General features: G+C 49.0%; 1 protein-coding gene across 6 annotated transcripts in view; it reads right to left on the reverse strand.

Annotated features, from left to right (window-relative positions):
• The window catches only part of PNPLA7 (patatin like phospholipase domain containing 7), a 78,298-nt gene that overhangs the window by 32,582 nt on the left and 30,655 nt on the right, over nt 1-15,061 (reverse strand). For 5 of the 6 annotated variants that reach the window (XM_061434293.1, XM_061434295.1, XM_061434291.1 and 2 more), the window contains 3 exons: nt 14,157-14,257; nt 13,890-14,036; nt 31-108 (listed from right to left, as the gene is read on the reverse strand). In XM_061434293.1, coding sequence (XP_061290277.1) covers nt 31-108; nt 13,890-14,036; nt 14,157-14,257 — 326 coding nt within the window. The remainder of the gene's footprint in view (nt 1-30; nt 109-13,889; nt 14,037-14,156; nt 14,258-15,061) is intronic. The other variant, XM_061434292.1, reaches the window with a different exon arrangement.

Here is a 15,061-nt window from a genome sequence, read left to right on the forward strand (position 1 = left end):
GCCACTCTCACAGACTCCGCCTTCCCTCACCTGGTCTCCCTGCCTCAACACCACCGTGCCCCCTGGGACGTGGAGAAGCGCCACCCGGCCATCTAACAGCGAAGGGTCCTAGAAACGGAAACACAGGGTCAGGACAGGGAGCACAGAGAGACAGGCTCATGTGGAGGCTGCACATGGCCCCCAGGTGGACGCATGGCCACAGGGTGTCGCCAGCCCTCGGAGGACCACCCGTGGAGACAGGCGTGGAGGGTGCCGTCGGCGACAAGCTGGTACTGTTGGCGCAGGACAGACGGACATCAGTGCGACAGCTGCAAACAGACACGCGCGCCACCACTGCGTGCAGCCACGCGATGGAGAGAGGCCGCCGCTGCCGCGAGAGGGCGGCCGGCTGGCTGTGAGGCGCAGGCCTGGCGGGCAAGCGTCCTGGTCGGGCGCCCTATCCCTACCAGCTGCGCTAGGAGCCCTTCACAGCATACTCAGGAGCACACCCAGGGTCTTGTGAGGAGAGAAACCCGCCAAGTGAGCACTGAGGGTGTGGAAACACCAGCTGTGCTCACAGCTCATGGTGACAGTAGAACAGAAACATTGAGGAAACGCACTAGTCGCCTCTGGAGAGGCGTGTGTGCGTACAAAGCCACTGCAGCTGTGTCCGCTCTTTGCAACCCTGTGGACCACAGCCCGCCAGGCTCCTCTGCCCGTGGAGTCTCCAGGAAGAGTACTGGAGTGGGCTGCCGTGCCCTCCTCCGGGGCGTTCCCGACCTGGGACCGAACCTGCGCCTCTCGTGCCCCCTGAAGCGCAGGCGGGCTCTTTACCACTAGCGCTGCCTGGGGAGAGGATGCGCACGGTGCCCAAATCACCAGTGCCAGCCCTGCAGAGCCAAGGTGGCAGGAGTCTAAGCCCGGGCTTTGGGGCTGCCAGCCGACACCCACAGAGGAAGATGGACGCCACTGCCTCCTGACCAAGAGCGAGACCTGCGCCCGGTGCCCCCACCACGGGGGGCGGGGGCCAGCCCAGCTCCCAGACATGAGGATGATGCAGTCTCTGGATAAAGGACGACAGGGGCTTTAGAGAAGAGGCCGGAGAGCCCACCAGCCCCCACCACTCAGCACCTTCAGGAGCAACCTGGACAGGAAAAGACTGAAGGACTGTTGTTGCCTTTGGGGGGACAGGAGCCTGCGTAGTGTTTAAGCAGCCTGCGTCTTTTCGGGAGGAATACTGAAGCGGTTGCTAAAACGGGACGCTGGGCGCTGCGCAGGACGCCGTGGGGGCAGACGGGCTGCATGAGCTCATCGGCTCTGCAGGATGGCGGGGCCCACCCTCCTCTCCTCTGCCCGTCTTGTACGGTCTCATAATACAAGTTGGTTGTTTTTTGTCTTTCAAGAGAGACTGAAGAGATAGAGCGCCACCCACAGCGCGTGGACTCACTCAGACCCTGACTCGCAGGCGGGAACGGGTGGCCCTGACTCGCAGGTGGGAACGGGCGGCCCTGACTCACAGCCGGGAACAGGAAGCTGCAGACAACACGGAGACTCGCCGCCTCTGCGCCAGCAAGGAGGGAGCCGGGAAGACTCCACTAGTCCTAATAAGGGACGCTGAAAACCCTGAAAGGTCAACAGCTCTCAGACCCACGAGAGACGTGCTCGCCTACCCCTGTGGAGAGGTGGGGTGCAGTAACGAACCCCACAGAGGGAAACCTCCACGGGCCCCAAGTGTGGAGGCTCAAGGAACAAGTCTGAGAGATGAAAACTCCAGGGACAGGTCACAGGCCCTCAGCCTTGTGAGGTTCTCCTCCAGGCGCTCTACCAGGTTCCGCAGAAACAGCAGAGAAAAATCGCCTCGGGCCTCCAGGAGGGGAGAGGAAAGGAACCTCTGTGAACTGGTCAACAAGGCCTGCCCTCAGGGGAAACTAGTTGACCAGAGCCCCACATGCTAGAGTCCATCTGAGCCTAACTGCCAGTGGTGGGGGCAGAGAACGCCAGCTCCAGCCTCTCCCACCGTCCTGTCTCCTTGAGAGGTCAGGGGTGAGACCAGGGAAGGTCACAGTCCAGAAGCACAGACACACTAAAGACGGAGACCTCTCGGCCCACACGCCTCACCACCTCATCACCAAAGAACTGGTGCAGCATGTCTTCCATCAAGAAAAAATTACATGGCATACTAAAAGGCAAAAAAAAAAAAAATAATGTGAAGAGACAGAACAAGCACCAGGGTCAGACATGGCAAGGATGTTGGAATTATCCGACTGGAATTTAAAATAATTATGGTTAATATGCTAAGACTCTTGAGAGTCCCTTGGACTGCAAGGAGATCCAACCAGTCCATTCTGAAGGAGATCAGCCCTGGGTGTTCTTTGGAGGGAATGATGCTAAAGCTGAAACTCCAGTACTCTGGCCACCTCATGCAAAGAGTTGACTCCATGGAAAAGACCCTGATGCTGGGAGGGATTGGGGGCGGGAGGAGAAGGGGATGACAGAGGATGAGATGGCTGGATGGCATCACTGACTCGATGGACGTGAGTCTCAGTGAACTCTGGGAGCTGGTGATGGACAGGGAGGCCTGGCGAGCTGCGATTCATGGGGTTGCAAAGAGTTGGACACGACTGAGCGACTGAACTGAACTGAAATGAATATGCTAAGGCTCTAAAGGGAAAGGAGACAGCATGTAAAAACAGATGGGCACTGTAAACAGAGAGATGAAAACTCTAAGGAAGAACAAAAGGAAATGCTGGAGGCCAAAACCGCTTAATAGAAACAAAGAGCGCTTCTGATGAGCTTATCAGGAGCCTTGACACAGCTGAGGGAAGAAGCTGAGCTCGAAGATACATCAACAGAAAGCTCCAAACAGAAAAGGAAACAGGAAAACGACTGATAAAAACGAGAGCAGAAGTGCGAGGCCAGGGAGCAACTATAAAGGTACAACGTGCATAATGGGAATCCAGAAGGAAAAGAAAGGGACAGAAGCAATGCCTGAAGCAATAATGAATGAGGTTAGTGTCAGGCCAGGGCACAGATCCAGGAAGCTCAGAGGACACCGACCAGGATAAATGTCAAAAAACGACACTGGGCAGCCCATACGCAAACTACAGAAAACCAAAGATGAAGACAGCCCTGGAGGAAGCCAGAGGTAGCACTTGATTTGCAGAGGAACAAAGATAAGACTTACTTCAGACTTCTCTGAAACCATGCAGGCAGGAGGAGAGCAGCAGAGTGTTTGAGAGAAAAACCCATCAACGTAGAAGTCTATGCCCTGTGAAGCTGTTCTTCAGAAGTGAAGGAAAAACAGGTGCTCTCAGAGGAACAGAGACTGAGGGAGCGTGCCGCCTGTAGACCTAGATACGTTGGAGGAAGCTCCTTAGAGAGAAGCTAATGCTGTAGGTCAGAGCCTTAGATCTACATAATACAGAAGGGAGAACGCTGGGAGAGGAAAAGTGAAGATAAAATAAAAACTTGAATTGTTCTTAATCTCACAGGGAAGTTTGTTTAAAATAACACTAGCAACAATGCTTTAGATTATGTGGCTTATATGAGCGTGAAATGAAGGCCATCAGTGATACGTACAGGGATGGGAGGGAGAGCGGGACTATTTTGTTATTATAGGCACTCACACTACCCACAAAGCAGACAGTGTTTAAAAGGGAAACTCTCTTTCTGGCTGCACACTGAATACCTCTGACACCACATCCTGCTCCAATTCCTCAGGCGCCACGTGTCCCAGACTCAGTTCTGACACTAACTACCTGGCTTTGTCACCAGACCCACAGGTCAAGGGCTCAGTCCCGCAAGACTGCCCCTTGTCAGACACCAACTGCAAGAAGAGGGTCCTCAGGCTGCCCACGCTTCTGTCCAACCTGGCAACACATCAGGAGTTCCCACAACTGTAATTGGCCAGAATGGCTCACATAACTCAGGAAAACACTGATGTTTACTAGTTCATTATACAGTTGACCCTTGAACAACATGGCTTTGGAAGCATAGGTCCACTTAAATGTGGATTTTTCTCAATAGATACATATAATACTACATGATCTGTGGTTGGTTGAATACTGTGGACACAGAGAAAGTGAAAGTCGCTTTTCTGGCATTCCCATTATGCATGTTGTACCTTTAATAGTTGCCCCATGGCCCTTACATGTTCTTATATGCAACTCCATTGCATGTTCTTAGCTAAGATCCCACATGCCTCACAGTCAAAAAACCAAAACATAAAACAAGAAATATTGTAACAAATTCAATACTTTAAAAAATGGTCCATATCCAAAAAAACAAAAAAAACTTTAAGAAAAACTAAATATTTCAAATCCTAAAAAATGATGCTGTCAAAGTGGGGCACTCAATATGCCAGCAAATTTGGAAAACTCAGCAGTGGCCACAGGACTGGAAAAGGTCAGTTTTCATTCCAATCCCAAAGAAAGGCAATGCCAAAGAATGCTCAAACTACCGCACAATTGCACTCATCTCACATGCTAGTAAAGTAATGCTCAAAATTTTCCAAGCCAGGCTTCAGCAATATGTGAACCGTGAAATTCCAGATGTTCAAGCTGGTTTTAGAAAAGGCAGAGGAACCAGAGATCAAATTGCCAACATCTGCTGGATCATCGAAAATGCAAGAGAGTTCCAGAAAAACATCTATTTCTGCTTTATTGACTATGGCAAAGCCTTTGACACAAAGCCAAAGCCTTTGTGTGGGTCACAACAAATTGTGGAACATTCTTAAAGAGATGGGAATACCAGACCACTTGACCTGCCTCTTAAGAAATCTGTATACAGGTCGGGAAGCAACAGTTAGAACTGGACATGGAACAACAGACTGGTTCCAAATAGGAAAAGGAGTACGTCAAGGCTGTGTATTGTCACCTGCTTATTTAATTTATATGCAGAGTACATCATGAGAAATGCTGGGCTGGAGGAAGCACAAGCTGGAATCAAGACTGCTGGGAGAAATATCAATAACCTCAGATATGCAGATGACACCACCCTTATGGCAGAAAGTGAAGAAGAACTAAAGAGCCTCTTGTTGAAAGTGAAAGAGGAGAGTGAAAAAGTTGGCTTAAAACTCAACATTCAGAAAACTAAGATCATGGCATCTGGTCCCATCACTTCATGGCAAATTGATGGGGAAACAGTAGCAGACTTTATTTTTTGAGGCTCTAAAATCACTGCAGATGGTGACTGCAGCCATGAAATTAAAAGACACTTGCTCCTTGGAAGAAAAGCTATGACCAACCTGGACAGCATATTAAAAAGCAAAGACACTACTTTGTCAACAAAGGTCCGTCTAGTCAAAGCTATAGTTTTTCCAGTAGTCATGTATGGATGTGAGAGTTTGACTATAAAGAAAGCTGAGCACCAAAGAACTGATGTCTTTGAACTGTGGTGTTGGAGAAGACTCTTGAGAGTCCCTTGGACTGCAAGGAGATCCAACCAGTCCACGCTAATGGAAATCAGTCCTGAGTGTTCATTGGAAGGACTGATGTTGAAGCTGAAACTCCAATACTTTGGCCACCTGATGCAAAGAGCTGACTCACTGGAAAAGGCCCTAATGCTGGGAAAGACTGAGGGCAGGAGGAGAAGGGGATGACAGAGGATGGGATGGTTGGATGGCATCACCGACTCAATGGACATGAGTTTGAGTGAACTCCAGGTGTTGGTGATGGACAGGGAGGCCTGTCGTGTTGCAGTCGATGGGGCTACAAAGAGTCGGACACGACTGAGCGACTGAACTGGACTGAAATGGATGGGGGACAGTTATCTGGTGGACCAGTGGCTAAGACTCTGCTCCCAGTGCAGGGGGCTCGGCTCCATCCCCTGGTAAGGGGACTAGATCCCACAGGCCGCAACCACAGATGCCAAGAGCCACAACAAAGATCGATGGCCTTGCCACAACCAAGACCTGACACAGCCAAACACGTAAATAGATTCAAAACAGAAAAAGCAGATGGGCAGGGAAAGCCCACCATACTAACACTGATCAAAGGAAAGCAGGAGGAGCGACAGGAACTTCAGACAGGAACTTTCAGACTTCAGAAAAGGAATATTCTGGGGGATAAAGAAGGGTATGATATGCATATAATGATAAAGGAGGCAATTCTCCAAGAAGACATAATAATCCAATGTTGTTGTTGTTGTTCAGTCACTCAGTCATGTCCAACTCTTTCTGACCCCATGGACTGCAGCACGCCAGGCTTCCCTGTCCTTCACTCTCTCCCAGATTTTGCTCAAACTCATGTCCATTGAGTCAGTGATGCCATCCAACCATCCCATCCTCTGTTGTCCCCTTCTCCTCCTGCCTTCAGTCTTTCTCAGCATAAGGGTCTTTTCTAATGAGTCAGCTCTTCACATCAGGTGGCCCAAGTATTGGAGCTTCAGCTTCAGCATGTCCTTCCAATGAATATTCAGGACTTATTTCCTTTAGGATTGACTGGTTTGATCTCCTTGCAGTCCACGGGACTCTCAAGTCTCCCCTAACACCACAGTTCAAAAGCATCAATCCTTCAGCACTCAGTCTTCTTTATGGTCCACCTCTCACATCCATACATGACCACTGGAAAAACCATAGCTTTGACTACGTGGACGTCTGTTGACAAAGTAATGTCTCTGCTTTTTAATATGCTGTCTAGGTTTGTCATAGGTTTTCTTCCAAGGAGCAGGCAGGCATCTTATAATTTCATGGCAGCAGTCACCATCTGCAGTGATTTTGGAGCCCAAGAAAACAAAGTCTGCCACTGTCTCCATTGTGTAACAAGCCAACACATAATGCACGAGTGCTTAATCACAGACCATCAAAGCACACGAGCCGAACTCTGACAGAACTGTGAGGAGAAGCAGCTGCGTCCACCACACAGCTGGGAACGCCAACACCCTTCTCTCAGAGACAGACAGACCCAGCAGACAGAGAATCTGTAAGAGTGTAGTTGAACTCGGTAATATAAGCTTCCGCCTTAGGAAACTAAAGAAAGAAAAGCAAATTAAATCCAAAGTAAGTAGGAAAAAAGAAATAATAAAAATGAGAGCAGAAATCAATGAAACTGCAAACAGGAAATCAATAGAGAAAGATCAGCAAAACTGAAAGCTAGTTCTTTGAAAAGATCAATAAAATTGATAAGCCTCAAACTTCTAGTGACTAAGCCTCTGCACTTGCAATACAGGCAGTGTGGGTTTGACCCCTGGCTGGGGAATTAAGATCCCACATGCCAAGTGGTGCGACCAAAAAAAATGGACAAACCTCTGTCTCAGCTAACCAAGAAAAAAAGAGATTGGTAACAAATTATTAACATCATAACCAAAAGAGGTGCCATCACTACAGATGCCATGGAAATTAAAAGGGTAGTCAAGGAATACTATAGCAACTCTGTGCCCACAAAGTTGACCACCTAGATTAAATCAGCCAATTCTCTGAAAGACACAATCTGCCAAAATTCACACAAGAGGACAGAGACCACCTGAATAGGCCTATATTAGGGAATTAAGTCAACAATTAATAACCCTCAAAACCAGAAAGCACCAGGCCCAGAAGGACCACTGGCAGCTTCTACCAAACATTCAAGGGAGAAAGTGCACCAGTTCTCTGCAAACTCTGTCAGAAAACAGCAGCAGAAGGGATACCACTTAACTTACTCTATGAGGCCAGCATTTTCCTCACACAAACACCAGACAAAGACATTCCAAGAAAAGAAAACCACAGATCAATATCTCTCGTGAACACAGATTCAAAAAATCCTCAGCAAAGCATTTAGCACATTGAATCTAACGACATACCGAAAGGATTATACACAACAAGCAAGCAGGATTTATCCCAGGTGCACAAGGCCGGTCCAACGTCCACACCAACAGGCTAAAGGAGGAGAGTCGCACGATCTGACCAATAAACGCAGGAGAAGCATCTGACAGAACGGTGGCAGCAGGCGTGAAGAACGCCCCGCCGGTGCAGGAGACGAGAGACACTCGGGTGCAACCTCTGCATCAGGAAGAGCCCCTGGAGGAGAGCACGGCAACCCACTCCAGCATTCTTGCCTGGAGAACCCCCCGGACAGAGGAGCCTGGCAGGTTACAGTCCATAGGGTCGCACACGGCCAGACACGACTGAAGCGACTGAGCAAGCACACACGCAATGCACATTCATGACAAGTAAACTATAATGGAGGAGAATTTCCTCAACCTGATAAAGAATATCTACCAAAAAAACTACAGCTAACATCATACTCACTGGTGAGAAAAGCAAAGCCTTCCCACTAAAATCAGGTATAAGGCAAGGATGTCCTCTCTCATCTTTCCTTTTCAACATTATACAACATTTCTTGTAACACAAGAAAAGGAAATAAAAGGCATAAGGACTGGTAAGGAAGACATTAAACTGTTTTTGCTCATGGATAACGTGATTGTCTACAGGAAAAAATTTTAAAAAGAATCAACAACAACAAAAAATTCTTATAATTAATAAGCAATTTTAGCAAGGTTATAGGATGCAAAGTTAACACACAAAAGTCAATTGTTTCCCTAAATACTAGCAATGGATAAGTGGGATTTGAGATTAAAAACACAATAACATTTATATTAGCACGCCTCAAAATGAAATAGTTAAGTATAAATCTAACAAAATATGTACAAGATCTCTATGAAGAAAACTATTTTATGTTTATGGAAAAGAAGACTCAACATTGTCATGATGTCAGCTCTTCCGACTGGACCTACGGATCAGTGCATCTCAGTCACGACCACTGCCAGTTATTCTGTTGTTGTCGTTCAGCTGCTGAGTCGTGTCCGACTCTGAGACCCCATGGACTGCAGCATGCCAGGCTTCCCTGTTCTTCACTATCTCCCAGAGCTTGCTCAAACTCATGTCCATTGAGTCCGTGATGCCATCCAACCATCTCATCCTCTGTCACCCTCTTCTCCTCCTGCCCATGGACAGCAAGGAGATCAAACCAGTCCATCCTAAAGGAAATCAACTGTGAATATTCATTGGAAGGACTGATGCTGAAGCTGAAGTTCCAATACTTAGACCACTTGATGCAAAGAGCCAACTCATTGGAAAAGTTATACTGTGGATATTGACAAACTGATTGTAAGGTGTACATGGAGAGGCAAAAGACCCAGACAGCCAACACAGTATTGAAGGAGAGCAAAGTCGGAGGGCTGACAGTATCCACCTACAAGACTTACTGTAGAGCTGCAGTTACCAAGACGGGGGGCGGGGGGGGGGGGTGGGCACTGGAGAAATACTGACAAAGAGGTCAATGCAACAAAACACAGAACTGCAAAATAGACCCCCAGTAAGTGCAGTCAAGTGGTCTTTGATGCAGGAACAAAGGCAGTAGTTAAATGGAGAAAAGAAAGCCTTGTTAACAGATGGTACTGGGACAACTGGACATCCATGTGCAAAAAATTAATCCAGACACAGACCTTTTACTCTTTAAAAAAAATTAACTCAAAATGGATCGCAGACCTAAATATAAAATGTAAAGCTATAAAAATGCTAGAAAGATGACCAAAGGAGAAAATCTAAATGACCTGGGATTGTGTGATGGGCAACACATATGTGACACCAAAGCCACGATCCACGAAAGAAAGAAGTCATAAGATGGACTTTATTAAAATTAAACCTTCTGCTTGGTCAAAGACACTGTCAAGAGAAGGAAAAGACAAACCAGAGACTGGGAGAAAACACTTGCAAAAGACACAGCTGATAAAGGACTTTTATCTAAAAATATAAAGAATACTTAAAACTCAACAATAAGAAAACACTATGTTTTTTTAAAAAGGGGCCAAAGACCTTAACAGACCTCTCACCAAAGAAGAATCACAAATGGCAAGTGAGCACGTGGAAAGATTCTCCCCATCGTGTCATCAGAGAGATGCGAACGACAACAGTGAGATTATCGCTACACAGTTACCAGACTCGGTCAAGGTCTGCGGCAGTGACGACACCGAGAGCCGGTGAGGACGGGGACGGATGGGGCGCTCGTTCACTGCCGGCGGGGACGTGGGGACGGCACAGCCAGTCTGGAAGGTGCTGCGGCAGTTTCTTACAAAACAAGCATTTGATACACTCTTACCATATGATCCTGCCACATCCCCTTAGTATTTACCCAAATGAGTTTAAAACTTAGGTCTACACAGGCGCATAGCGCAGCTTTATTCGTAATTGCCTAAAGTTAGAAGGAAGCAAGATGTTCTCCAGTTGATGAATGGACAAATAACCTCTGGCCCCTCCAGACAGTGGAATATTATTAAGCACAAAAAACGACATGAACCATCGAGGTATGAAAAGACATGGAAGAAACTTGGACGCAAACCGCTAAGTCAGAGAAGCCTGTCTGAAAAGGTGGCCTACTCTGCATGCTCTGTGCATCGTATGACTCCAGCTCCACGGCGTTCTGGAAAAGGCGGGACTACGGCACCAGTAAAAGGTCAGGGCTTGCTGGAGGCTGGGAGGGGTGAGCAGGAAAGCACGGGGGACCTTGGGGCAGCAACACCGCTCTGCGTGAAACAGCAACAGTGGGCATGTGTCAGCCCACCCTGTCCAAGCCCACAGACGGCACGGCCGCAGCGAGCCCCACGGGGAGCTGTGGGCTCTGGGGGATGACGTCTCCAGGCAGGTGCCCCAACTGTGACCAGTGTCCCGGCCGCTGACTACAGAGGGGGGGTGCGCGCTCTCCGGGGGGCAGCAGGGACATGGGAAACCTCTGCACCTGCTTCATTTTGTTGTAAACCTACAACTGCTCTTCTCTAAAAAATAAAATCTGCTTTAAAAAAATTTTAATAGTGGAAAAAAAACATTTCATGATGATAGTTGAGGAAACATGAAAACTGGTTGAGTGGATTATGTTTTGAGGCCTTTTCAACACTTGAATTGTGAGAATGATATTATGGCTCTGTTTTGAAACAGGGTCCTTAACCTTTAGAGAGGGATGATGTGGAACGATACAGTGTCTGAAATTTTCCAGGCAGAAGACAACTGGAGGAGGGGTTAGGAGCAAAGTAGTAAAAAGACCAGCTGTGAGCAGAGGATTATCGGTTCGGTGACAGATACCTGGGGGTGCATAAGGTTATTTCCACTATCTTTTTACATGTCTAAAGCTTTATATAATGAATAAGAACATAAAAAATAAATTCTGGATGTACCAATTATTGAATATGAAAAATAAAATAATACAAATAAGTTTGTTTAAAATTATTAAAATGAGACTGAGAAAATATCAACTAAAATAATCTGAAAATGTTATTGATGGGTTAGATAAATAAAATTTTAAGCATAACTGAGGAATTCTGAAGTCCAGCTTTGGGGCATCTGGTTGGCCAAGACTTCTGGCAAAAGTAAAGAGAATGCCTTTCTGAAGGAAACAATGTCACCTTTGGTCTCATATAATTTCTACAAATAAACACCATGTATAGCACAGTTGCCAAGGAAACCCAGGTCCAGTCAGAGGTGAGACCCCACAAGCCAAGGCCAGAGGGGACACAGGAGGCAGAGCGACTCCAAGGGAGGGCCTCCACAGCAGCACGCACGCACGTGGCTGAAGCACACAGCAGCTGGGCTCGAGGCAGCAGAGCCAAGAAGCGGCTGCCAGCATGGCAACGGAGAGCCAGACGCAAGAATTCAATCCCAGCTTTACCAGCAGACCTGCTTCCGTCAGAAGAATTAGTGAACTTAAATAAAAACATCAACATTTCTATTTCTTTCAAAGACTTTTATAAGGAAAATGCAGAAGAAAGCGGAAAAGGCAATGGCACCCCACTCCAGTACTCTAGCCTGGAAAATCCCATGGAGAGAGGAGCCTGGTGGGCTGCAGTCCACGGGGTCGCTAGGAGTCAGACATGACTGAGCGACTTCACTTTCACTTTTCACTTTCACGCATTGGAGAAGGAAATGGAACCCACTCCAATATTCTTGTCTGGAGAATCCCAGGGACGGGGGAGCCTGGTGGGCTGCTGTCTATGGGATCGCACAGAGTCGGACACGACTGAAGCGACTTAGCAGCAGCAGTGGCAGAAGAAAGGGTAAGATTCATAATGGATAAATGAGAACATACATTCATTCAAGTCTCTGAGGGAGAAGAGAGGAAATGGACAGAGGCAATTCTTGGAGAGAGAATGCTGACAATTGGTCAACAATGACTGAGAGACAGACTGAAGAGGCCCACAGAGTCTCGGGCACAATGAGTAACAAGAAACCCGTCCGTGCTCAGTGCTGTCAAAGCGACACCACCTGATCCCAGAGAGCCTGTCTTGGCAGCAACAGGGAGAAGACGAGCACGCTCTCCTCCGCAGACGCTCGGGCCAGAGGCAGAGTGCTGCCGCTGACTTGCCACCAGGGACCCAGCCCAGGAGCCGTGAGCTGTCCCTCAGGAGGCTGAGTCCCACAGGAGGAAGGAGTCGCGCGCCAGCCGCAGCCTCCCTCTGCACGCAAGGTAGCTCCCCGCGCCCGAGAACTGGCACGCATCAGCATCTGAACCAGCCAGAGGAGGCGCCCGTGTGCCCAACGCTGGCCCGAAAGCTGCCCCACTCAGGGGGCTGTGCTGTGCGCGGGTGCAGGCGGCAAAACCTTGGTGGAATCCCCCAGTTCCCGCCCAGGGGGGCCAGGAAAGGAGGCCCGTGAGCTGAGGGCTGTGGGAGGCCCCGTCCATCCCTGTTTTCTGGGGCTCAAGGAGGGCAGTCTGGCTGCAGAGCTGTGCTGCCCTGTGCGGCACCAGAAGTAAGAGACAAACCGCAGAGGAGTCAGGCCAGATCCCAACAGAGACACTGGAGACAGAGCATGATTCTGAGCCAGCCAGGTAGTCGTGAGCAAAAATACATCAATCCAGTCCTCCCCTGCATCCCGCACAAAAATTAATCCCATCTGCTTTAAAACCTAAGAAAGGTGCAGCAGTAAAGCTTTTTGACAACAATATATAAAAATATTTATGAACCCCAAGTAAGGAAATGTTTCTTAGGCACAAAAAGCACTAACCGTAAGAGAAAAAAAGTGATGCTGACTGCATTATGGTTACAAACTTCCATCCACCAAAAAGACCATTCAGAAGGCAAAAAAAGGCAAATCCCAGAGGAGACGACCATGTGCGAGACCTACGCAGCACAGGACTCTAGTTCAGAAACTGGAAAGAAACCCCAGAAGCCTAAAAGTAAATGACAGAGAAATGGGCAGAAGGCTCCACATGCCTCCCCCACCAGAGGCAAAGACAGTAAGATGTGAGAGACTCAGTCCCACTAGCAACTAAGGAGATCGAATTAACACTAAAAGCCAAGCCCACATCCCCACTTTTATCTAAAATGGAAAAGCCCCCGACTTCTGACTGCTGGCACAGAGCCCTCACCCACTAGCTTGGACAGGACACAGACCACGTGTGACTGAGCTCAGCACTGGCGTGGACGGAGTCTCTGGCCCAGGCAGCAGCGTGGGCGCAGACTCGGAAGACACACAGGACGCGTCCCTCTTACCCAGCATACATGTGGGCGCTGGGCAGCCGTCCCCCGGGAGGAAGAGGGGTTGTGGCTGGGAGCACTAACAGTCTAGTCTGGGACAAGGTGGTTTCATGCTTTTCTGTTTAGAAGGCATGCACAGCTCTTTATGTGAAGGGAAAAGATAAATAAAAAACATGTAAGTGATGAACGCACGTTTTTAACCCTTTGTTAGCATCGTGAGTGGTGCCCTGTTCCCTGTGAGCACCCGGAGGGCAAGGACCCCAGACTGCCCTGGGAGGGGGTCTGCGGAACACCAGCATCAGGACCATCAGGACGCCGTCCTGAGCCCTGCCAGGGGGAAGGGGTAGCCATGGCCACTCCTACCCTGGAACAGCTGACTGAAGAAGCGGGACTTCTGAGGACAGGGTCTCCAGGACAGGGAGACGCCCCCCCCACCAACCCCAGCCAGAGGAGGCAGCGGGGTCACGCACATCCAGCTTCATCAGGGTGAGCAGGTCCTGTGTGGCGGCTCTGAGGATGGAGTCTGTCTTCTTGCTGGTGACAGACTCGTCCAAGGTACCGTCCGAGTTGGGGAGGACAGCCGATGGGGTCTCTGCAACAACCACACTCTTCTTGGGCTGGAGAAGAACACAGGCAGCGTGATCAGAAGGGTGCGGGTGGCCGGCCAGCCTGGGACCTGACCCAAAACGGGCCAGCAGGGAGCTCCAGCGCAGGGGGCGGGGCGGGGAGCTGCCTACCTTGCTGGCCACAGCGCCCCCGGGCTGCTCTTCTGTGTGCGGCAGGACCCGGGCTCGATCACACACCACCCTCAGATCTGAGGCGGCACCTGCTGTGGCCCCTGCAAATGGAGGGGAGACTCAGGATGCCACGCTGGTGCCCTGTACACACCGGGTCCTGGGCACCCACCCAGGGCAGGGCTGGCTGAGTGCACAGACCCGTAGGTGACGCTAGAGAAAGAGCAGCCTCAGGCCCTCGCAGAAAGCTGCGGTCACAACCGCACGGCACGCGAAGGACGGCCAAGCCCAGCCCCAGGCAGAGCGGGAGGAGCACGGCGGTCCGCTCCCACTGGGCGGGGGGACCCGGGAGGCGGGAAGGAGCAGCTGCGGGTCTGCCTACGGTTTGAGAGCAACTTTGCCTCAGTACCACCCTTCACGGGGCAAATGAATGCAGTTTGTACTCGTATGAAAAAGTAAAAAATGGATTATTAACAGGAACCAGCTATTCCCTTCTCCAGGGAATCTTCCTGAGCCAGGGATCGAACCTGAGTCTCCTGCATTGCAGGCAGATTCTTTACCATCTGAGCCACCAGGGAAGCCCCCTACAAAGACCAATATCCACTAATTTTTTAAATATTATGTTTCATAGGAAAATATTTAAATCTGTACAGAGACTTTCTTATATTAATAAGGTTCTGAAATGTTTAAAACAGACACAGCAGTTAATAACTACTTTTGTCCATCCTAAGAAACTGTGCACTCATAGTATTTTATTATAATAACATTATATACATACCAATATGCTGTACTATTATTTATTATCAATAAGTCAAAGCATTATGATACCAGTATCTATTTGAAAAATAAAACCCAACCACGCTCCCCGTGATAAACACATGCATATATGAAAAGTCATACATTTCTAC

The sequence above is a fragment of the Bos javanicus genome, chromosome 11 (genome assembly GCF_032452875.1).
Source record: "Bos javanicus breed banteng chromosome 11, ARS-OSU_banteng_1.0, whole genome shotgun sequence".
Lineage (NCBI taxonomy): Eukaryota > Metazoa > Chordata > Mammalia > Artiodactyla > Bovidae > Bos > Bos javanicus.